Source organism: Cygnus atratus, chromosome 13 (genome assembly GCF_013377495.2).
Source record: "Cygnus atratus isolate AKBS03 ecotype Queensland, Australia chromosome 13, CAtr_DNAZoo_HiC_assembly, whole genome shotgun sequence".
In the NCBI taxonomy this organism is placed as follows: Eukaryota; Metazoa; Chordata; class Aves; order Anseriformes; family Anatidae; genus Cygnus; species Cygnus atratus.
This window is the reverse complement of record NC_066374.1, coordinates 13,913,987-13,936,509: the sequence shown is the minus strand read 5'-3', so window position 1 is coordinate 13,936,509 and position 22,523 is coordinate 13,913,987. Positions and strand designations below refer to the sequence as shown.

Sequence of the window (22,523 nt, the reverse complement as noted above, 5' to 3'; positions counted from 1 at the left end):
ACCAGATTATATTATTGTCATTGTTGCCATACAAGTATTCAGTTCCTATATAGTTATTCACTACAATCTTTTCTGTAACATTCACGGTAACATAACACACTGCCGCGTAGGAGGTATTAACACTGCCCTTCATATTTCTGTCACAGCTGCTGAGACCTAGCATGCAACACAGAAAACCAGAATGCCTACTGCTAACTTAAGCGGAACAGGCCAAGGTCCCATTTTGGGAACATACGTACAGGAAGAATGCTATTACTACAAACAGCGTGCCAAGTTAATGTTAGTAAACTATTTAACCTCCATAAACTTGTGAAGGACCCTTACTTTCCAAAGCAAGTGTTATTAAGGAATATTCTACAAAATAAAGCTGAAAACATCGAACTTTGAATCATTTATCTGCAATAGCTTAAATTTCAGCCCAAACATCAACTACCAAACTGAATACAGGAAAGAAAATTATTACTGCATTTTAAATTAGCAAAGATTTATTACACACTCTACACATCTTTCACCTTTCTAGTGACTAGCTATTCTACAACTTTTTTTTTTTTAAAGTGACCACGTAAAAGCTTTCCTCATGAACTACAAATATAGCACAGCCACCAACATATTTAAAAATAAGTAAATAACTAAAAATGACAGCATCACAGCAGTAACAGCAGCACAGTTTATTATTTATTATTGTACTTTTGGGGCCTCACTGGTCTCCACATCAAGAACTCCAGGATCAGCACATCTGAAGCTTTTAATGCCATTTCAGCAGCTGCCATGACAGTTTCAATTAACGTTTTATATATGAAAGGGATATTTTTTAATTCTACCAATTTGCATCTTGTAAGTGAAATTGAAATTGGCAGAATAGCAGCTAACCTATGCTAAAACCCAGACACGTTAACATATTGCCTTAGTTTAAAAGTAATTAAAACATTTCAGACTACAGGGTGGGTTTTTTTAATTTCTTTTTAATAAATCTATTTTTTATATTTATATATATATACACACATATTATAGAGGACATCTGGAGCTTGTCTGTTTTGCCAGGATTTAAGCAGGGTTTTAACTGGCAATATGTCAACTTCTGTGTTTGCCTTCTAATAATAAAGAATTAGAAGAATTAAGTCCTCCTTGTTTTCCTTTTTTTGTTTTTAAAGCTTCTTTTGACTTTCCTTAGAAGACAGTTCTAAATAACAAGAAACAATAAAGATCTAGGAATAGGTAACAGTTATTATTATTAAATTTAATTTCTAGAGAGTATTTGTTTTTCTCAAACACAGTAATTTTCTTCAGCATTTTAATATGAATAGTGCTATCTTTTTTTACATACTCAACTAGTGTTAAAGACACTAAGATGAAGGAGGTCCTTCTCACCGCTGAACTTACAAAGTATGATGCTAAGGCTTCTTTCATTACTTATTTTAGCCACTCTTTTCTCAATTGCATCAAGGGAGTTAAGTGACACATTCCATGAAGACAACAGAAAGTATTTACAGCAGGCTTTGATAATCAGGCAGATGTTAAGAAGTAACAATGTGAACCATCGTACCATCCACAACGAGATCCTTTTCTTTTGGAACAAATTTCAGGAATGAACGTAAGGCTGGTTTTATAAGCAATTCATTATACATGAACTAGCATTTTTTCTAGTTCTACCACTGCAGTACTTTCCCATGTCAAGTAGAGTAATAGATAACTTCATGCGTTAAAACTACGTACAGAACAGCAGCAGTGAAGAACACCAATATAGAACACTCCTGGCTATGAGAAGCTTCAAAGAGCTTCTAATTTCACATGGTAAAACTGGCATGGCTTTCCCATCAAATCAACCTCAAAACTATATTTTGAGCCACATGACTATGAATATTGGAGTAATTATGTGAAAGGCACTTAGTCTGCATGAGTACCATCAGGAACAGAAACTGGATTACTAAAATGGAAAGCTGTATTTCAAAAAGGTTCCTCCAGTTAAGGTGTTTTCGTGCCGTTAAGAAGGGGTGCCACAATTCAACAGGTACACAATTCACCTATCTCTAACAGTACTAGAGCTCACTATTGTCATCCAGTACCATTCTGCTTCACCTGCTAATAGTGAAAGATGAAAACATCTTTTATCCTCCATATACTGAGTACAATCTTTAACTACAGAAATAGAACCAATTATGAAATCAAAAATTAAGTTAAATACCCCTGATATCAAAGTGAACAAGAAAGGCTCTTTGAAAATACAATGGTTTGAACTCGCTGCTAATATAATGTGCAATAAAGGAAAATTGCACTATAAAAGTAATTTCAAGTTAAACAAAAAGCCTCTAAGAATATCTCACTGTGGTTTCACAAACCATAAAAGTAATACTGACCAAGGAGTCATAAATTGTATTTAATGTTTCAGACTGAAACATGAAATGTTAGGTGAAATTTAGACAAATAATGAAACCCCTGCATTCGTTTTACATTGAATGCTATACTCACCTGTGAAAAGGAAGAAAATCAAGACCATGATCATTGTGTAACCAAAGTATAAAATGGTGCTAGCAGTTCCTGTTATCTGGAGTTTAGAGAAGAAGTAATGAACTGCATAGATAAAGAGATAAACAGCTGTAAAGCTGCTTGTCAGAAACGATCGCCACCACCAATGATAATCCTGAAAGAAACAATAAACCATTCAGTAGGAGACACCACATAGAAAACAAAAAATAAACAATCTGTTTTTAGAAAAATAGCGTTGTTTCATGAAACAAGTTTGGAAGAATCAAAGGTATCTCCAAAAAAACCCAACATAGTGCATAACTAGTTTTTTTTTTCCCCCTCAAAGTCCGCTGTACTGCTTCCAACATGAACATTGAATTATTCTAGGATCAAGGCTGTTTATTTGTGCTTATCTACTGCAGGTGGTTGCAGAAAATACAGGTCCAGTCTACACTGTCTTAAGTAAATGTAGATTTTCCTGCCATATTTGTACCAATATTACTTATCAGCCACATGTATGCAGAGACTTTTTGCTCCAATGGATTAATCTTAAAGTTGTTAGTGCTCATTCTCAGATTGGCAACTTTACAAATCGTAACATATCACCATAAAAAAAAAGGCAGCACAGGCACTCTAGTATGCAGTTTAATTGCAAGCAGACTAGACACTAACTGCAAGGAACAGATACTAAAGACCGAAGTTCTCCCTACTTGCAATGCATACAAATGTTATAGATGCTGAGAGTTTTTGTAAATCTCTCCTGGTCAACACACAAAACCTTTAACTGGATGCTGAAACCGTATCATAATGGCATTATGCAGTGCTTGACAGGACAAACCTCAGGTTTTACCTTCTCCCAAACATTAAAGGAAAGATACCTTTTAATGATATAAATTTCAGTGCTGAAAAAAAGTCTAATAAAACCTGAAGTACACTCAAACCTCGTAAGTCAACTTGAAAAATTTCTCCCCTTTGCACACCCATTGCTTTCTACCACTAAGCTAAAGCCACCATCAAATAAAGCCTGAAGTCTATTATGACAAGTTTGCATAGCAGTCTTCCTACTCAGCCTACTTATGAACAGAAACAGTATGCCTAGAAGGCTAGTGCTGATGTCCATGTACTTCCAGAAACGCCTGCACCATTAAAGGAGGCAGGCACTTTATAACGATAGTTGTAGTACCACTGGAAAAACTACAAGAACTTTCTGAAGCAGGAGGTGCATTTCAGAGAAGTGGCTAGGATAGGCATGTCAAGGGCTGACAATACAAGCCATTTATGGCATCCAGCACACCACAGTGTATGTGAATACCTCAATTCTACTTCTAACATATTCTAGCTAAAAATGATATCTACATCAGAACTGTACTTTTTACCTCTGCACAGAGATGGAAGTAGCACAGCAAAACTGTAGCCTCAGAACACGTAATTAGAAGAATTATAAAAACTAGGAACAGGAAACCAAACATGTAGTACATTTGATGAGACCTAAAATAAATAAATAAATAAATAAATAAATAAGAGTATCATTTTTAGCTGAAGTTCTGAGTTAACTTACAGTGTTACATGGCCCTATAATAAGCTAATAAAAACAAACAAAAAATCAACACACCCATACAGTTAGGAAAAAAATTTCAACTATAAAAGCTCCAGAGTGTACCTGTTTATATGTCAATTACATTTTCCAGCACAGGTATACTACAGAGTTCATAGTTCTGTTGAGGACTAATGTGAAAGTCTGGTATGTCTAATATATTTACATTTAAGAATTTATTTAGAAAAATGTTCTGCAAGAAATCTCAGGATAGACCAAGGACGGTTGGAAAAAACTGGCACTTTAATATTAATATTTTCCATGGAATGAAATATTAAACTCTTCATATTTACATTGTGATAGTTATGAAAGACTTTACTGTCAATTCTCTATCCACCTGCTTAACCAGGTTTTGACAAGATTCATGACTGTTGTGGATGTTTCAGAAGGGGTGGAGTCCTTGTTTTGCAGAAGATGGAATCCCAATATATTGATCTGATTTAAGAGCTAAAGCTGCTAGATAGTATTAGTTTCATAGATCACAATATAGTTATACAATAGCTTAAGCTCTACCTAAGCACTGCAGCAAGAAACCGTGTATATGCTGTTCAGAGCCAGAAAGATAAAACAAGACAACTGGGACTCTAATTTCATGCTTCATGGGTGTCAATAATAACTACTATTTTTTTTTTTTTTTAATTTTTAAGCATAGGAAAAAAATATGCAGATTCTGGAAATTCCAAAAAAGTCTGCACGAAGAATCTGTTATCCCTCATGTTAACTGGCTTAGAATGTTCAAACTCAGAGTGCTCGCTATCAAACCAGTGTAACTAGAGCAGCAATAACAACAAAGCAATACTCACCAAATGCTATTCAGAATGAAAAAGAGTTGAATGAAAATACAGCCAAAGGGCAAGATGCCACCCATTATGATACCAGGCAATGGTTTTGTGAAAAAGGACTGTTCCGGAATTTGGCGAGGAATCTGGTTTGTACGAACTGGGTGTTCAATAGGCTTTGAATGAAATTAACATGATTAAAAGATAAATTGTTACATCATAAATAAGATTACTTTTCCCTAGTATTAAGTATCTAAAGATTTGATAAACTTAACTTTCAATTATTTTCATCCATAAGCTATCACAAGTTACCAAACCAAAAAAAAACCCTACAAACCTGATATCTATCATTAGGAAAAATACACACAGTTTAAACACTCCAGCCATTGGTCATTAAGCAAGTTAGAACACAGAGGAAAGAACTCTGCTGTCTTTAATTGAAAAAAAATAAAATAAAACTTAGTTGCCTGGCATTATCTCAAACCGCTGAAACACAAATTGAAGTTACTTCAAAACTGAAAAGGGTGAAGTACTGCTGAAGTAGAAGAAACAAGCGCTTAAGACCTCTACAAGAGCACTATCAAATTCTGATTCCAGTAGTCAGAAGAAAAGTTTGATGCAGCTTTTTTATGAGCACGTACAGAGTTTCAAAATCATGAGAAATTGAAACATCACTTCAGTCACAGTGCTGTATTTCAGTCAAACCAGTTCTTGTATTAGGGATTCAATGGCTCAACTGCAGAAGACAAGTGTATTTCAAAAGTGTATACAAAGAGCCCTACCTTCTCTTTGAAGCCAAAATATGCACCAATAAAGGTTAGTGGGACTGAAATTCCAAACCACATGGCTAGGATAGCAACCAAAGTACCAAAAGGGATGGCAGCGGAGGATCCTTTTACCCACAGAATGAGATTCATAATGAAGAAATCAGCAAAGACAATTCTGAAAAAAAGATCAGATAATATAAAAAACACTCAGGAAATAATAAATATCAGTTAGTATTAAAACCAAGCCAGCTAAAGGCCTGCATAAGAAAAACGTTGCTTCTTGCAATCTTTCATTCTCTAACAGTCAGTTACTTTCAGCAATAGTGCAGTTGATATAAAAATGCTTGCAACACTCAATGCCTCTAGTGCAGGTATCTATGGTAAAGCCACTATCTAAAGATACTACACATAAAACAAAAAAAGTAACTGAAAGATTCCATTATAAAATCTATGCTAAAAGACTAGTTTTTAAAAAAACTAAAAAAATCTGAATCAACTTTCCTAATATTGCCAGTTTTTAATTCCTTTACAAAGGTCCTTTCTAATCAGTAAATTCTCTCTGAAAAAAAACCATAGTGATAGAAAAATCTCCTAATTAGGAGGCCACGTCAGTCTCACAACAAACATACACCACGCTACAACATTGCAGCAGAAGGATGGATTGTTATGGGGAAGATCTCTCAAGAGTCTTTGTATTAACACCCCGTGAAGTTACACAGTTAAGTAGCTCACACTTTCGGAGAAGTTAAACAAATATGTCATCAGTTATGGCATATCTACAGACCTGTTCTTTCCTCCCACATTGAGTGCATACGCCTCATTTTCTAAACATCTTAGAAAAACAACTCCAAGACGTATGATGAAGATTTCAAACATCCCATTCTGAAAGTAAAACAAAATGTTCTAACGTTCTGCAAGGGAACGCCATTTAAAAGCCTGCTTGAATTCCCACTGTCCTGTGTTCTGAATCTTCTGAATTCACGAAGATTCAGCCTCAGGAAGGGCCACAGCAAAATGCACCATTCTCTGGGTTTTGTTAAAAAAGGGTTCCTGAGGCAGAATTTATACTACCCTTAAGTAAACATGCACATTCCACCCTATTTAATTAAGAAAGGAAGGGGAGAGAGGGTTTGACTAGATTAATAGGCAGGCAGAAGAAGCCAAAAATTTGCAAAACCGTTTGGGGGAATAGACATGTTAAATAAGCACATTCAAAGTTACCTATGGTGTATGCATCCTGTCGAATAAAAAATAAATCCATTTTATAATCTACCCATGCTTTTAATGCAGACCCCACTTACCCCCTCCAAAGTTAGAAAAAAATACCGCATATATGAACACCCATCAGTCTACTGAGACTGTAAGTGCCTTAGGTTGTTTATGATGTTATGCAAATTCACTGAACTAGCATAGCATAATCAAGACATCTGTTCCTATTTTACCACCCCCAATCATTTTACTTCCTCTGTGAAACTTAATTTATTTGGGAGTTTAAATGATCACAACAATATTTCTTCCACCGATAAATAGTTTCTTCTCTCTCAAGATAATATCTCAATGACAGCAGGGAGACTGAAGCACATTGTGTTTAGAAATAAGATCTCCTCATAGAAATACTACCCTCAGTTGTTATCGAACACATTACATTTCATTTGATGAAGCTCTATGTTAGTTGAAATCAACTTATACTTCTTTTTTTTTGGCAGAAATACCTTAAGAAATTTATAACCTTTTCCTTAACCTTTGCCAAGGGCATTTGTCAAAGGATAACTTCATGTAGCCAAAGCTGAAACCACGAAATACAGAAGACTTGCAGAAGAAATTAGTTTCTATTCCCTTTCTTCACTGACCTAATTCTCACAAAAGGTCTTGAGAGCTACGAGAAAACGAAAGGTAGGAGGACTGTCACTCTTCCCAAGCACAACAGCATTGGCCATAGTATGATACACAACCACAGCAATCTCAGAAACTGGACATTACCTACATTTATATAAAGGCTTACAGCTTTAGAGAATCTCTGCATTATTCTCACCTGGAAGCATACTAAACTTCTCCAGATTCTTAGACCTGTTTTGGCTTAAGATTTACTGCCTATTAAAACAGAGCTACATTGCCAAAGTTAACTTCCTAAGCAACATTTTTCAACCGGTCACTCAAAAGAATTCTAAGGCCAAGAGGAATTCTAAGAACAAGGGGAAACACTTACCCAGGACAAAGCAGAGCTGTAAGCAAAACGTTTGTCTTCCACTTCTCGCCTCTAAATGCTGAGGGGAAGAAGTAAAAATAATTTCAAGGTGTGGACTTTTTCCAACTGTTTTACAGCAGGGCAGCAAGAAGCAGGTTTATTGTCTGAGACATGAGCTCCAGTCTGAAGTTTATATTAAGCTCAGCAATTCTGAGTTTAACCTGCTGTGCCACATTAAACAAATGCTTCTACTTACTCTTGTACATTCTAGCAGACACATAACCAGCTGGAGTTCCTAGTAAGACCCACAATACAACTGCACAGGTCATCAAAGCACCACGGTTGGCAGGAGAAAGAAAACCAAGGCAAGCTAGGACTAAAGATACAGAGAGATTTAAATATTCGTTGAAACATCAGATACTCCTGTAAGACATATCAGAGTATAGGCTTACCCCATTCCACCACCATTCAGATGAAGACTACATGTTTGAGTTCTCTTATATCTCATCATATGACAGTACCCCCACCGTCAATGTTTCCTTCATAACAAAGCATTATTTCCACCTCAACTTTTACGGGAAGTGTCTCATAGCCAGCAGACTAAAAAACAGCCCCCCTCCCCAAAGACGAGCAATGAACTTGAACCACAATGCAGCTTGAAGAAGTCTGCTTCCAACATCCCACGTTTCTGCTGTAAACACGCATGGCCACTACTCACACATGGTAAGTAATACGAGAAGTTTAGTATGCGGCATAAAGCAGATGTGAGAACAGTAGGTCTGGAGAAGCCGAAAAATTTGACAGAGCTAAGGGTTGTGGTTTGTTTGCCTTTTAAGATAGAAATAAGCATGAAGATGAAAGACTAAGTCAGTTGCTTGGAAAACCACAAAAGCACTCAGCCACCACGATGGACAACACTTATCTCAAGAACGCATTACCTTGAAAATAAGCCTGTCTATTAAAAAAAAAATTGTCTGAGTCCAAACTAATTACAGAGGCCAGCACAGCGAGATACTCAGAAAAGAAGTTTCTTAGTGATCACTAGCAGAAAGTTTTGTTTGTAGCAGAAAGAGGATTCCCCCCCCTCCTACCCCAATTTCTTTCTACGCACTCTGGTTGGGCAAAAAACTACCGCAGTTAAGTAAGTTAAAAAGAGCTGTAATTAATAATGAAGGACAAACCCGCGAAGAAAATAATGTGAAGTTTGTATTAATCTTATAGTATCACTTAATGAATAGAAAAAAAAGGAGCCGTTCTGTGGTAGCACTGAAAGACCATGATGTCTAGAAAAATCCCAAAAAAATTAAAGAAAAACGAATGGTAATATGCTTTATAGATAACATAATAAAACACTGACTTGTGACAGGTACCAAAGTCACGTACATGTCTAGTTATTTATTGCAGGCTGTCATTATCTCAATGTTGTGTCAGTATTATTTCATCGGCATGCATTCTAGCTCTGATTTCTGCATGGCTGCAGGCTGTTGTGTCAAACGTATTAGATAGAAAGTGTTCTGAGAACATTAAAGCTTTGATTATACGTCTTTGAACTTGCATAACTGGATCCTTAGATAATTTACACCATGACAAACTGTGTTTTTTTTTTGTTGTTGTTGTTTTGTTTTTAAAGAAGCTTGTAACAGGGAAGATTCAATTCTGTAATCATGAATCTGAACTAGTCCAGGTACCACAACATTTTGAACAGGATCGTTTCCAGTAACATTACTGAAGCTATCTAGATTACTGTTATGAAACAGCATTGATAGTTTATTTTATTAAAGGAAGGACTTCACTTCCAAAAGAAGGCTTCTAATATTTGTGTAAAAACATTGCATCTTTCTTACACTGTTGCGCTACAAACATATCACCTTAATAAACTAAAGTTACTTACATAAAGTAATAAATGTCATAATGAAAATCTGTGTTCCTTGGCCCAAGAAGACAGACAGTAACATTCCCTTCCTTGGAGGTCTAAACACATCTCCGTGAACCAGCTTCCAGCCGAATTCCTCTTGGGCATCTTCCTGTACAAAATCAACAATGTCTTTAGCAAAAATACATAACGCAGTAGTGAATTAACAAGATGTGAAATACATATTTAGAGTTTGATTAACCTCCAGTTTAGTTCTAGAGACAGACTAATTGCGTCTGATTCATCACTCATTGATTTTTATAACCCCCTAATGGTTCAGTGAAAGAAAAAGGCAGGATTTATCACGAAAATCCTCATCTCAGAGCAAGAAAAAACAAAGTGTAATTAGCCAAACCATGTAACATCATTCTAAATTTAAACCAAAACAAAACATTTCATTTAATTTAACTTGGATTATAGCAATTCAATGTAGTTCAAGCTAAGCTTTCTTTTTTTTTTTTTTTTCCTCTTCCAAAGCATATCAGTCTCAATGACAATACTGAAAAGGATTAAGTGGTCTGTTCCCTGTACTCCAGAAGAAAGTCTGCTCCCTAGACTCACTAGGGGCAAGTACAAACATTCTTTGTCCCACTGACAGAAGTGAATGGATGGATGGCATGGGGGGAGGGAGGAATCCTTAGTCCATTGGTACTAAGGAACCACTGCTGAAGAATACAGCTTTTCAATGAAGTTGCTAAAAACAAATACCTCCCCCTCACAGAAAACAAAACCTAAACACACAACCGCAAGCAAACAACCACTCAAGAAGACTTCTCTCTTCCTCATACAGTTAAAAGCTACAGGTTTCATTCAACCCAAGAGAATTGCATATAGTTCACTGGACTGTTTAAACACCAAAATCACAGCACGCAAGAAATGGTGCAACAAAGAATACAGACCAAACCGGTGAATGACACAAAGCATCTTATCTTTGTCTTCCTTATGCTGATACCTCTGCCTGCATTTGTTAGCTAGAAATTACTCTCAGAAGTCTGGTGTATCAAAAATTGAGAAATGTCTCTTAAACACAAGATAACACTTTGATTATAACTATGCCCGTAAAGAACAGGATACCAGGTATCTCGGTATAATTCCAACACATCAGTACTCTTCCAGTAAAGAAAGGTTTGTTTAGTTAAAGAAGAATAAAAAACACACTTTCCTATAAGTCACCACAATTAGTTGAAGTTCAGGAGATAAGAAAGTAAAGACAGAAGGAAGATTTTTCCCAGGTAACTGTAAGGAATGAAAGAATGTAAAAGGTTACCATCTGAAGCTAAATCCTTATCTGTTTTCAAAATGGTGAACACTAAGCATAAACACTTAGTACTTTAGTTCCTGACGAAAATGTGCAGGTTTGGAATGGATGGCCCACGCATTTCTCTCTCTTCAAGTGTTCCAGTGAACCACCAGTTCAAGTGAACCATCAGCATTCCCTAAATGAGATTACTAATCTCCTTCACTGCATCTTCCTCAGCCTGGGCCTTCTTTTGCACCATTATTTCACACCTTTTTAAAATCAGCTCCTTGAACTACAACAGATCTTTAAGTCTCTTACACTGGCTAGAATACAAAAAAGTGGCTTTTTGAAAGTCGCACCTACCCCTGCTGTTATCCGTAAAAACTAATCAAACTTTTAAAAGTCTTGCTCTTTATCACATTAAGAATGACCAACTAATAAAAAGACAACACAGTATAAGATACTGAACATGATTTAATTGAGAGATCAAACAGGAGCTTCATAAAAATGAGCAGTTAAAGAACATGGAAAAATTCTTCCACTTTAATTACTGTCTGCATTTGCATTAACAAAAGACATTAAATATCAAAAACACACAGAAGAATAAAAGTACTTTCAGATGTTTCAGCTTCAATATGAAACATTTTTGTGCATTTAAAGTATTTTTTTTTTATCCAGATAGACAGCAACGACAGTGCAAATTCAAACCTTTGTAGTACCTGACATTACTTCTCATCTTTGGCTTGCAAATACCACTTCTACCAATTAGAAAGAGTAAATTTTCACTCAGTCTTTCACTCTCAGTCAACTGGTCAAGTCTTTTTTTTTTCCCCTCACACGCAGTTATATTCTCTTCCAAGGCAGCAAGCCACCATAGAGACTTGCCCCTTCACATTCTGAAGGGGTAAATATTTCAAAAGAACTTGTAACGGATTCAGGCAGTCAGCAACAAGCTTTGGTCACACAAACCAGGTTCAGTTTGACACAGGGATTACAGGGATAATTGTATTAGGAAAAAAACCAGTTACATACACCAAGTAGTTCTAACACAGCTAGAGGCTACTTGAAAATGTACTGAAGTCATGCTGCACACAAAATACAATACTGTGATCTCCTCAGTGGAGGGGAAGTACATGATTCCATCACACTTTCTAGCCACTGACAGAAGGCAACATCAATTTGTATTAGTCTACGTTAATCAGAATCTCTCCTGTCACATTTAGTAAGAAAATACTGTTCCTCACATTAATTTTACTCCATTATTAGCCCTTAGTTTAATTTTTATTTATTTATTTTAATCTTTTTTTGCTATAACTGTGTTACTTTTAAAGGATTTCACTTACCTTACAAAGATACATAGAATGATATTTCTTATGAGAGTTAGACCACAAATTTTCTAAACTTTTCAAGTCACATGCTAGCACATTTGCTTTCTGGACAAGCTACCTGACAAACTACTACAAAAAAATACCACCGTGGAACTGAAAAAGTTACAACAATGGAGCTTCTTATTGCAGCTTCAGATAGACACAACACCTGGCTGCAGTAGTTTTTAAGCCTGATCTCTCATCAAGAGGGGAAAACACAGCTATCAATAAAAATATCTGCTCTTCACAAGTTTGGCTGTTCAAACTTTAAAACACATTTTTAGAGAGAAAACATGCCAAATGGATTGCAAAATCTTTGTTTCTGTGCTGCACATATACCTACAACAGTTACAGCACAGCTCCTGTGCTAAACCTATGTAACGTGACTACAAACAGGGCTGCACTGACGGGGAATCTTCTGTATAATCCCAGGTTGCCAGTCATAGAATCACTGACTGGCTGAGGTCGGAATGGATTTCTGGAAGTCATCCTGTCCAACCCCCATGCTCAAGGTGGGCCACCTAGAGCAGGTTACCCAGAACCATGTCCGGATGGCTTCCGAGTATCTCCAGTGATGCAGATTCCATAAAGAACATTACTGGCTGCTTAGATCAGTGTCATGCTACCCTCCGTACATCCTGACTGACTCCATAATGCAGTCATAGGACTCAGAGCAATTGACACCTTCTGATGGTGAGCCACTGACAGAACACTTTCCTTCAGCTTTTCAATGTCTGCAGTGTGTCCTGTGGCTGTTGGTATGTTGTGAAAATCTATGTCAAAAACAAAATAAAAAAAACCACCAGCTTTCCTTTGTTAAGACTTTGGAACAAAGGGACTTACGTTTTAAAAATGAGTTTGTTCACTAGCAAAAAAATAAATCTGTGAATCACTCCACCTACTTCCTAAAGCTGAAGTCTGTCCTTGCAGATTAAAAGTTCATCAAACGACGCCCAAGAATGACTGTCATATCTGCCCATTTATTCCTTCTGTTAGGAGGGACAAAATAGCAATAAAGCTATTTTTAACTCCCAGATAAATTATGTTTCAAATTCTAGATAGTTATACATCTCTTCAGATTGTATACAAACTATTTGAGAGATATCCCCATTGCCAGAAAACATGCTCACATATACAAAAGCTGTAAATCTTACTCACAGAAGAGTCAATCTGGTTGTATCTTGCAATATCTTTATGAAGGGTCCGCAGAATGATCATAGCCACCATGCCAGATAAGAAGAGAACAATTACGAGGGAATTCATTATACTGTAGGTAAAGAAAAAAAAAAGTCAGGCTTTCAGTCCACTTATTCAGGTTTCAGGACACGCACTCCAATTCAAAACCACATGTACAGCTCAAGTCAATAGGAATAGCCTCAGATACTCAGGTATTAGACAAGACATTCCATCAGACCTTTTAGTACTTTCTCATACAGAGAAGATACACCATTTTAAGTTGTGTACCTTTATGACTTCTTAGGAGACAGAAGCAAGAATACTATTTATGTTGTTAATTCTCAATACAGTTACATATTGCATTTCTTCACCTTCCTTTTTATATAGCTCCAAAGGTATTTTCCTAGTGAAACAGCTACAGCTCTCAAAGCTGATTTTACATGTATGAGCCAATCAAATCTATATCATGCCAGTTAGTATTTTCTGGATACATAGTTAATCTGATCAGCCTTTTCAAACACTTAATATTGCAAAACATTATCATTTCAACACAAATTATATACTTGATATATTTTACTCATAAAAGAAGCCCTTTTTTTTTTTTGTTTGCAGCTGCTCTGTACAAAATGTGCAGTGCACATATGTACCTCTTACTTCACAAATGGCAAAAGCCAGTAACAATAACAACACTGCCGAGCAGCAACTTCTCAGAAGTTTTACAAAATGGAGATGAAGAAGTAAGACCATAGAGGTTGCCTTCCTTTTGGACACTAATGTTGCATTCCTTTGGTGAAATGCAATACTACGGTTGCTCCCAAGAGATGCAAGACTGATAAGTCACTCCACATATGAAAACAAGAAAGTTTGCTTGCCTGAAGACTAACAGACTTTGTTTTACCACAGCAGAAGTTACGTATCTCTAGAAGCACAAATAAGAAGCCTTTGTGCTCCCCAGCAAGGTTATTCGCTGCATAAATGGAAGTCATACCTAAACCACTGGATGTTTGTGTGTGGCATGGACTCCAAAATGTAATCCCATCTGGAAGCCCACTTAATATTATTCTTTTCCTATAAAGAAATTAAATAGCAATTAATAGAGACAAGTACAAGTTTGTTGCAGTCTCTGAGAAGGAATAAGCACACAAAATCTCTTCCAGAAACCTTCCATTCAGCATTAATATCTAAGCTTGGTATCAGCCCTGGATGTTAGACCTCCCTCGTGCATTAATAATTCTTTTCATCTCTTGAGCCTTTCCAAGAATATTTCATTTATTGAAATGAATCTACCTTCAAATGGGGCTTCACTAAGCTTCATCTTCCCATGATTCGATATGTAGCTGCCTGCAACTCCCAAATACAATCATGCCATTGCTACAAGATATTCCCAGCATAGCCCATGACATGAAACTTCAACTTTGTTCAACGCACTTTATGAGCATGTTTCTAGTTTTCCCTGGAATTTTCCCTTTCTCATCATCTTTACTGTGTTTAGCACAAACTTTCTTGCTCCCTGCCATAATGGTGTATGACACAGACTATTTTCCACTCCTGACAACACACCCACTGACAACTTTGATTTCCATTTTCCCTTTGAAGGATATAAGAAGAAATCATTCAGCAAGTTTCCTCTTCAAAAGAGACTTCCATCCTCTCCTATCTCCTCCTCTAGATGCTTAATGTGAAAGCTGTACAAGCGATAACTTCTGACCTCCAAGCCCTGTCCTCCACCAGCTAGTCCCATGGAAGGTACATTTGCGGTCCTGCTACCAAACTCTGTCTCCTGAGTGGTGTGAAGTTCATACGAATTTTTTTGCTTATTTACCAGGTGATAAATCTGTACAGTTAATTATCAAAATTTAGACTATACTGACAATGGCCTAGGATTTAAGTTTCAGGTCATGTTCTGGATCAAAAAAACGTTACAATGAATTGCACCAATACAACTAAGTGGCTGAAATTGCCACAAGTTACTCTTTACTGGCACAATCTGTAGTTGATCAGTGGCGCACGGATACTTGGGACAGATATTCCAGAAGGGTGGTTTTAAAGTTTGTTATTTGAGTATCAAAGTGCTCAACTTTTGTACAGTTGTGTATTAAACATGTGAGGCACAATTGTATACCCTGCACACACACGAAGCTGAATACTTGGCCTTTTATAACGAATTAGAACAGACACCAAAGCTTTCTCATCAGAAATCAGCTCTCATATCAAAAAAGACCATAAATGCATTTTACCTGTTTATGTCTTCAAGATTACTGAAACTAACGTTCTCATCTTTTAAAATATTTTTCACTGATGAATACTACCCTTTTAATTTATTTTGAAACTATTGATAATGCCTGATATATTTTATTTTTTCTTTCATTTCAAATCAAAGCTAATGGATAACAGAAAAGTCAATTTTGAAGAGCCTTGAGTGCCATCTGCTGGAAGCATCTGAACCAACAGCAGTTCAGCCTTACCTGCTCTATTCCCAAGAAAAAGAGAGTAAATAGCCCAAACACCTAACACATTGCGTCGATAACAGGACAAAGTGCACATTGCAAGTCTACATGGCAATTCATCATCGAAATTTAAACAAAAATGTTAATAGACAGGAGGTTCATTCACGTAGTAAAATCAGAGAGTCTAAGGAGGATTGAGTGTCTCAAGGGAAAAGTAACTGCATATAGAGCCTTGCACCTCAAGGTCACTGGTTCAAATCAAATTCCATTTGGTACAACGAAAGCTGTTATCACATGATGGCGGCTTGACTGCCTATGCAAAATAAGCTGGTGGTCTCAAGCCAAATCCTTTAAGATCAGTGTCTTACATCAGAAGAATAACCATGCCTTCAGGACAGACTGGAAGTGAGGCACCGAGGTTTGCAATAGCTCAAATCACATTATTCTCACCCCCACAGGAGGCTCACTTTCCATGCTGGGGTAAAGACACAGTAGCAAAAAAGCCAGATTTGCTCCAGCCTAACTTGTAGCAGGCTGAATAAAGCATAATACTCTAAAAGACAAATGGCACCCTACTCAAAAAAAAAAAAAAAAAAAAGCTACCAAATGAAAGCATGGCACCATCAGACAAAAACTGCAACTTCACTACAAAGACAGCTTTATGATATGCTAAATCCTTAATGCAGAAGTATTTCCAAATATTATATAAACATTTCTTCACCACAAGACTCACGCTAACCAGACTGAACCCTGAAAAACACAGTATAACTCAAGGAACAGAACTCTTCAAGTTATTACTAACAGAAAGTCATTAGATTGAATAAAACAGGGCAAAACTGAAGTCTACATTTTTTCCGCTTGTTTTCTAATACCAAAAGATCTGGTTCTCAATAAGACAGTAAAGATTGCAGCTACAAATAAAATTTGAGGATATTTGACCCAGAGAATCCTAAATGATGGTAATGATGGTGGGGGGATGAAGGCAAAAGGTCTCTATGTATTCCAAGTGTCACTTAAACTACAGCAATGGAAACATAGTAGTTTTGCATCACAAGATCGTCCTTATGGAATTGATGCTGTTTTAACCCAGTTATGGCTCTTAGCAAATTATCCAGTTTTTCTGGGTTTGTACTTTTGGGGAATTATGTATAACAGATTCAATACTTACTTCAAATGTCACCGAGTAAGTATAGATCAAATTCAGTTTGTTGTTGAATTCTCCAGGAATCTCCATAGGTGGACCTTCACAGCTTAAGTTGTTTTCATCTGTATGTTTGTAGCTAAGGAAAAAAATAGTTAAATAAAATAAAATTGCATCTAATCAAAAGCATGAATTTTCACAATTTCTTTTTAAAGGTAATCAGAATGGGTTTTTATTGGAAAAAAAGAACAGGGAGAGCGCTGTATACAATTTTGAATCAGCTATTCAACTTCCTTGAGAATTTGCTTTTCCATGCTTCTACCACTAAAGGTCAAAGATCTTCAAAGATACCTCTATTATCTCTTATGTTTGTAGCTACAGATAATATGGAAGAAATACGTTTATATAATTAGGCATCATTATTCACAATTTCTGTAACAACCTTATAGAGTTATAGCAGAGCTGAACACTGTTTCTCACCAGCACTTGCAGTGACTTAAAATCTCCCTAGAAAGCACCCCAGGGATTTGGATCACTATCTTAAGTTCAGTTAATACCTGTTCAGACTTTTGGGCACTTGAGAACATGACAGGTATGCTCAGGATTGTCAAGGATGTGAGAGACAAGAAACGAAGACCTCCAAAACTATGGGAGATATAGTTTCGCCCGACCCACTTTTTTTTTTTTTTTTTTGCCACATCAGAACAGCATCCTAGTCCTAAGCTAATATGCTGCTTGATTAACAGGACCATGAAACCTGAAGATCTTTACCTGGTACGAAGGTAAGTTTTAACATGAAATACCCCTTTCTCTGCCATCATACCTCCCCTCCACATTTTAAACAAGACCGTGTTATTGGTGAGGGACTTAACATCAGTATATGCTTGTCAACAAGGAAGATGGAGACTTTATCAGTCTCCCACAGGTTCTTACCTTCCCTCAAGTGTCATTAGGGGAAGGTTGTATATTTTATTTTTAGTGGATTTGCGAATGCCTTTTATTTATTTTTAAACACTGGGGCAACAGAAGCGACTGCGTAAACCTTTTCATTTTCCATTCCTATACAAGTAGTTTAATTTCACCTCTCTTCAGTCTTTAATACTCAGAAAAATATAGAACAACTCCGAACAACATTCTACAGTTCAAACGCACAAACCCTTCTCTGTTGCACCTTAGAAATACTACAGCTATAGAAGCACAAAATCAAAGAAACCTTAAGGTTTGGTTGAATTTACTCTTGTGAACCTTTTCTAACACTGGAAAATAGCTTCCCTCTCACATCCTCTCGACCAAGATGTAGTTACCCAGCGTAGCTAAACAATTATTCGTTATATGCATTATTACATGTCAACAACTGAGTCAAGCTACAAGATAATAAAAACTTTCATGAACAGTCTAGGGTGCTCCAACCTCAAATACTCCCCATTGGGAGAGACTAAAGGTTGAAGCAAAGCACCAAGCAAAACATCAGGTCACAGAATGGCAAAATTAAGGTTATGTGCAACCTAACTGTGCCCCCTTGTGGTTTGCATTACAATCAAGTTCTCTTTTGAACCATTCAGGACGCAACCAATAAAGCATTAAACAAAAATGGAGAAGGTTGGTAGAATCTTCTTGCCACCATCTGGGAGCAGAGGAAAATGGAAGGAATAAACACGCATAGCAAGTATAATTCACTAAAAATACACCATACCATGGCAACAGAAAAAAAAACAACAACTACACCCAAATCTCTACACGGATCATACACATCTGTATAATTTGAGAAGTTGTAGTCACGTAATTTAAGAATGTACTTAATCCCTATAGAAAAAGGGGAAGACTGAACTGCAGTTCTCAAATATAAGTATTAACTATGCATGAGCAAACTGGCAATAGGCCAAAGTAATCACTTCGGTCCGACCTCTGAATTCTTGCATCTCCTTTCTTGGTCAACCTAGTAGTGCAGAAACCAAAAAGCTACTTATAAGAAGATAGGTCAGTCTTCTCAGATATTCTGCTGTTTTGAATGGCAGTATTAACTTGGTACTTCACTTGTACCTCAGTATCCAAACTAACGCAGAAAAAAGTATATCTGTACAAATACTGTACCTTTGTACAGAGCACATTTGGGGTGCAGTGCAGCAAAAATAAGAGAGATGACAAGGGAAACTTTAACTCAATTAATAGATGTTTCTTGTGTATCTAAAACATGTTTGTTAAAGGAAAAAAAATACCCAGCCATACGCAAATCAACATAAACATGAGAATGCTTCTATTGTTTGTGTCAGGTTATAAGACTCCACAAAAGTGGTTTTTCCAATCAGGATGGACTTTGGAGAACATCTGAAAAGCAAAGTTATATGATATTTACAGTCATGGAACTGCTCTTTGCAAACACAGTTCCAGCTGTGAACCACTATACTGAAAACTTCACCAGAGTTCAAAATAACTGGTTCCTCAGAACTTAGTAACACCAAGCATCATTTCAAAGTTTGCAACTACTGATAGATTCCTCAGTATTAGAATTTGCTGCTCTAACGCAGAATTACCTTTGTGGTCTCAGTCGTGCCATCACCAGTCTTGCACCAGGCCAGTTTTCATCCTTCCCACTATGGTACATGATTGTTATGTCAACGTGGTTGAAGAGGTAGAAAGTGTTCTTCTTGTTAAACTCTGACTAAAAAATATCATCAAAAGCTTAAGAAACTTCCAGCAGGAGAGGGCGCAATGCAGTCATGAATTTTAGAATGAGACTACTGTCCAATAAAGGAGCAGGAAAAACGTTTTTCTACATGCTTGTATAAAATATATACACATTTTCTTAAATAGTACATTGTAGTATGTTATCTAAATAAAACCCACATAATAGTTAAATCATCACGTGTTTCTATTAAGATTTAAAAGCATTTGACACTATTTTTGTACAAAGTTGCCAAAACAAGTTCAAAGATCTTATTCAAGCTGCAAGTAATTCAGATTCACCACCACTCCCGCCCAAGACATACAGCCGACCTGGTAGACACTCCAGCTACTGAAGCTGACAAAACAGGTTCTGCTTCAAAAAAATACCTTTCACTTTCAGTAGCTGTTCTGCTTTGTCATCCATATCCTTCCAGAATTTGGAATTGAAGAGCTATATAAAGTTCATATTCAAAAAAATCACAGAAGATACCTGAGTCAATTCAAGTTGACTTGAATTTTCCTTTCTTCTCACAATTGTCATTGTTTAGAAAACTTTAACCATAACTTTCACTTGAATTAAGGGACCAGGATGATGGACTTCCAGTTGAGTTTCCAAGTTTAAAGTTCCTTTCTTGGTTTTCTATGTTAGCCACTTTCCAACTGCCATAAAATATTCCTCTCCTGCCCCTCTCGGCAAAACATTAGTGTCTTGCACTAAAGTTATCTGGATTCCTCATCTTTAACTGCCAGAAGAAGACTAGAATCATGCCTGTATCATACTATAACCCTATCTTTAGGTACCTTTTCCCTCCAATTTAAAGTAGCAGCCGAGGCAGTAATATAGTTTGTTAGCTGCATAAATGTGAGGATGAACAGTAGTTCTGACACTGCGTGATAACAACCTCTTTTCTGCCCCATTTTGAAGGGGTAATTACATCTTCCGAAATAGTTATTTAGGTATACTTCCTGAGGAGGATGATATTCCCCAACTCAGTCCAGAGATCAGTCATATTCCCTGTGCTAGGTTCTTATTTGCCCAGGTAACAATTCTTTCTTCTACTGCCATGCTTTGCAACATTCTCATTGCAATGAGATGCTACAGACTAAAACCGAAGCTCGGTATTGCAGCTACACTAGCAAAGCACCCACACCATAGCTAGCACACCCAATGTGTGCAGCATTTCATGGATATACCATACAAGCTCCCTAAGCACTCACTAGGAAATTCAACCATTGCCACTTATGTATGAAGCTCATCCTACCAAAAAAAAAAAAAAGAAAAAAAAAAAAAGAAAAGATTTTTTTAAGTTGCTGACTTTGCCACAAACATTTTCCATGTACCACATAGCTTCCAAGACAGCATACACCAGTATCAATGTAACATAAAATCAATCTTCTCCATAACCCTACGGTATAACATCACAAAGTAATAGAGTCGAACACCTAACTACAGCAGGTTATTCAAATCACTGACCAGAGTTAAGTGAACATGCATGATAAATGCATCACCTGTGAATACAAGTAAATTGATTGCACTACATACAAGCAGTAAGTTATGTGGCAGAGCACAGCTACAGCAAACAGCTCCCTCAAGAGGGTGGTCCTCTGCCTCAGAACTGCACCACTAATATATGTAACAGCAGTAGTTCACCATACAACTCCCAGGATGAGCGACACATTTCAAACTGTTGTGAATATAATTCTTTTCTCTATCACAGCTGTGTTATCTTCCAGCCATCTGGGAAAAATCCTGAGATATTTAGGTTGTAAACTGTGCTAGACATAAGTTGTGCAACTAGAACACTGTTCATTTCTAGATCTTCACTAGACAGCTTGTATGTGAAATCCATAAAAGGTCTTGCACACAGATACAATTCAAGTTGCGTGGACACAGAATTAATAGGTGCGGGGATGGATACATATGATATTTCAGAACAAAAACTCTGAGTTTTCCACGGCTTTCAGACATCAAAACAGTTATTTTATAGCATCGTGTAGACAAACATACAAAGTGTCTTTCTTGACACTTGTATCAGTGAGACACTGCATACAAAAGAAGCATTCAGTTTTTTCAGTGCCCGCATTCTGAATATTAACTATACTTAGGAGGATACCTATTCTTTTTCAGGAAAACAAAGCTTAAAAATAAAACTCTCAATGAAATTATATCTACCATACTAAACAAAAAAGTTCCACCACTTACATTTATAACACAAGCATCTTTAACTCTACCATCTGGAGTAACAAAACATCCTATTGGGAATCCTGGATTACAGTATTTTTGTCCATCTTCCACATCATAGCACCATGTTACAGGCATGTTATCAATAATCCTATAAAGAAATCATCAAAGAACAAGTCCTCAGAAGAGATGCACCTCATTTCATACTGACATTTAGCATCCATGTAATGCACGGTTTTCAGTAGCACCCACAAGATGCACAGTAGAGGACAACAATCAGATAGAAGAAGGAAGAAAGCAACCACTTAGAAGAAAAATAACATGATGCTAAAAAAGGAACACGAAAAAAGCTCAAGCACACATCTCAGCTTACCAGTGATGTTGATAGTTCAACTGCATTCCTTTCTTCAAAAAAGCCAGCTTGCTTCTATCAGCACTGTTTTCTGGGTCATAAGACCTTGTACAAACTTTCTTGCATGTTTCCTGCTTCTTAAAAGTGAACTGGTATGAAAGTATACAAAAAGAGTAATTTAAGTTTTGCTTCAATAATCTGTCCAGACTTTTCTCATGTACAGCTGACTTATTTGACATACATCCTTGACACGA

At 36.7% G+C, this 22,523-nt stretch overlaps 1 protein-coding gene across 1 annotated transcript in view; it reads right to left on the bottom strand.

Moving 5' to 3' along the window:
- Positions 1–22,523, bottom strand: part of LOC118245499 (transmembrane 9 superfamily member 2-like) — a 32,064-nt gene that overhangs the window by 5,625 nt on the left and 3,916 nt on the right. Inside the window, exons 4-16 of the mRNA XM_035541739.2 lie at positions 22,291–22,418; positions 21,939–22,068; positions 19,603–19,730; positions 17,099–17,210; positions 14,472–14,551; positions 13,466–13,574; positions 9,680–9,812; positions 8,045–8,164; positions 7,810–7,867; positions 5,619–5,778; positions 4,861–5,012; positions 3,840–3,951; positions 2,467–2,638 (exon numbers count right to left, since the gene is read on the bottom strand). Coding sequence (XP_035397632.1) covers positions 2,467–2,638; positions 3,840–3,951; positions 4,861–5,012; positions 5,619–5,778; positions 7,810–7,867; positions 8,045–8,164; positions 9,680–9,812; positions 13,466–13,574; positions 14,472–14,551; positions 17,099–17,210; positions 19,603–19,730; positions 21,939–22,068; positions 22,291–22,418 — 1,594 coding nt within the window. The remainder of the gene's footprint in view (positions 1–2,466; positions 2,639–3,839; positions 3,952–4,860; positions 5,013–5,618; positions 5,779–7,809; positions 7,868–8,044; positions 8,165–9,679; positions 9,813–13,465; positions 13,575–14,471; positions 14,552–17,098; positions 17,211–19,602; positions 19,731–21,938; positions 22,069–22,290; positions 22,419–22,523) is intronic.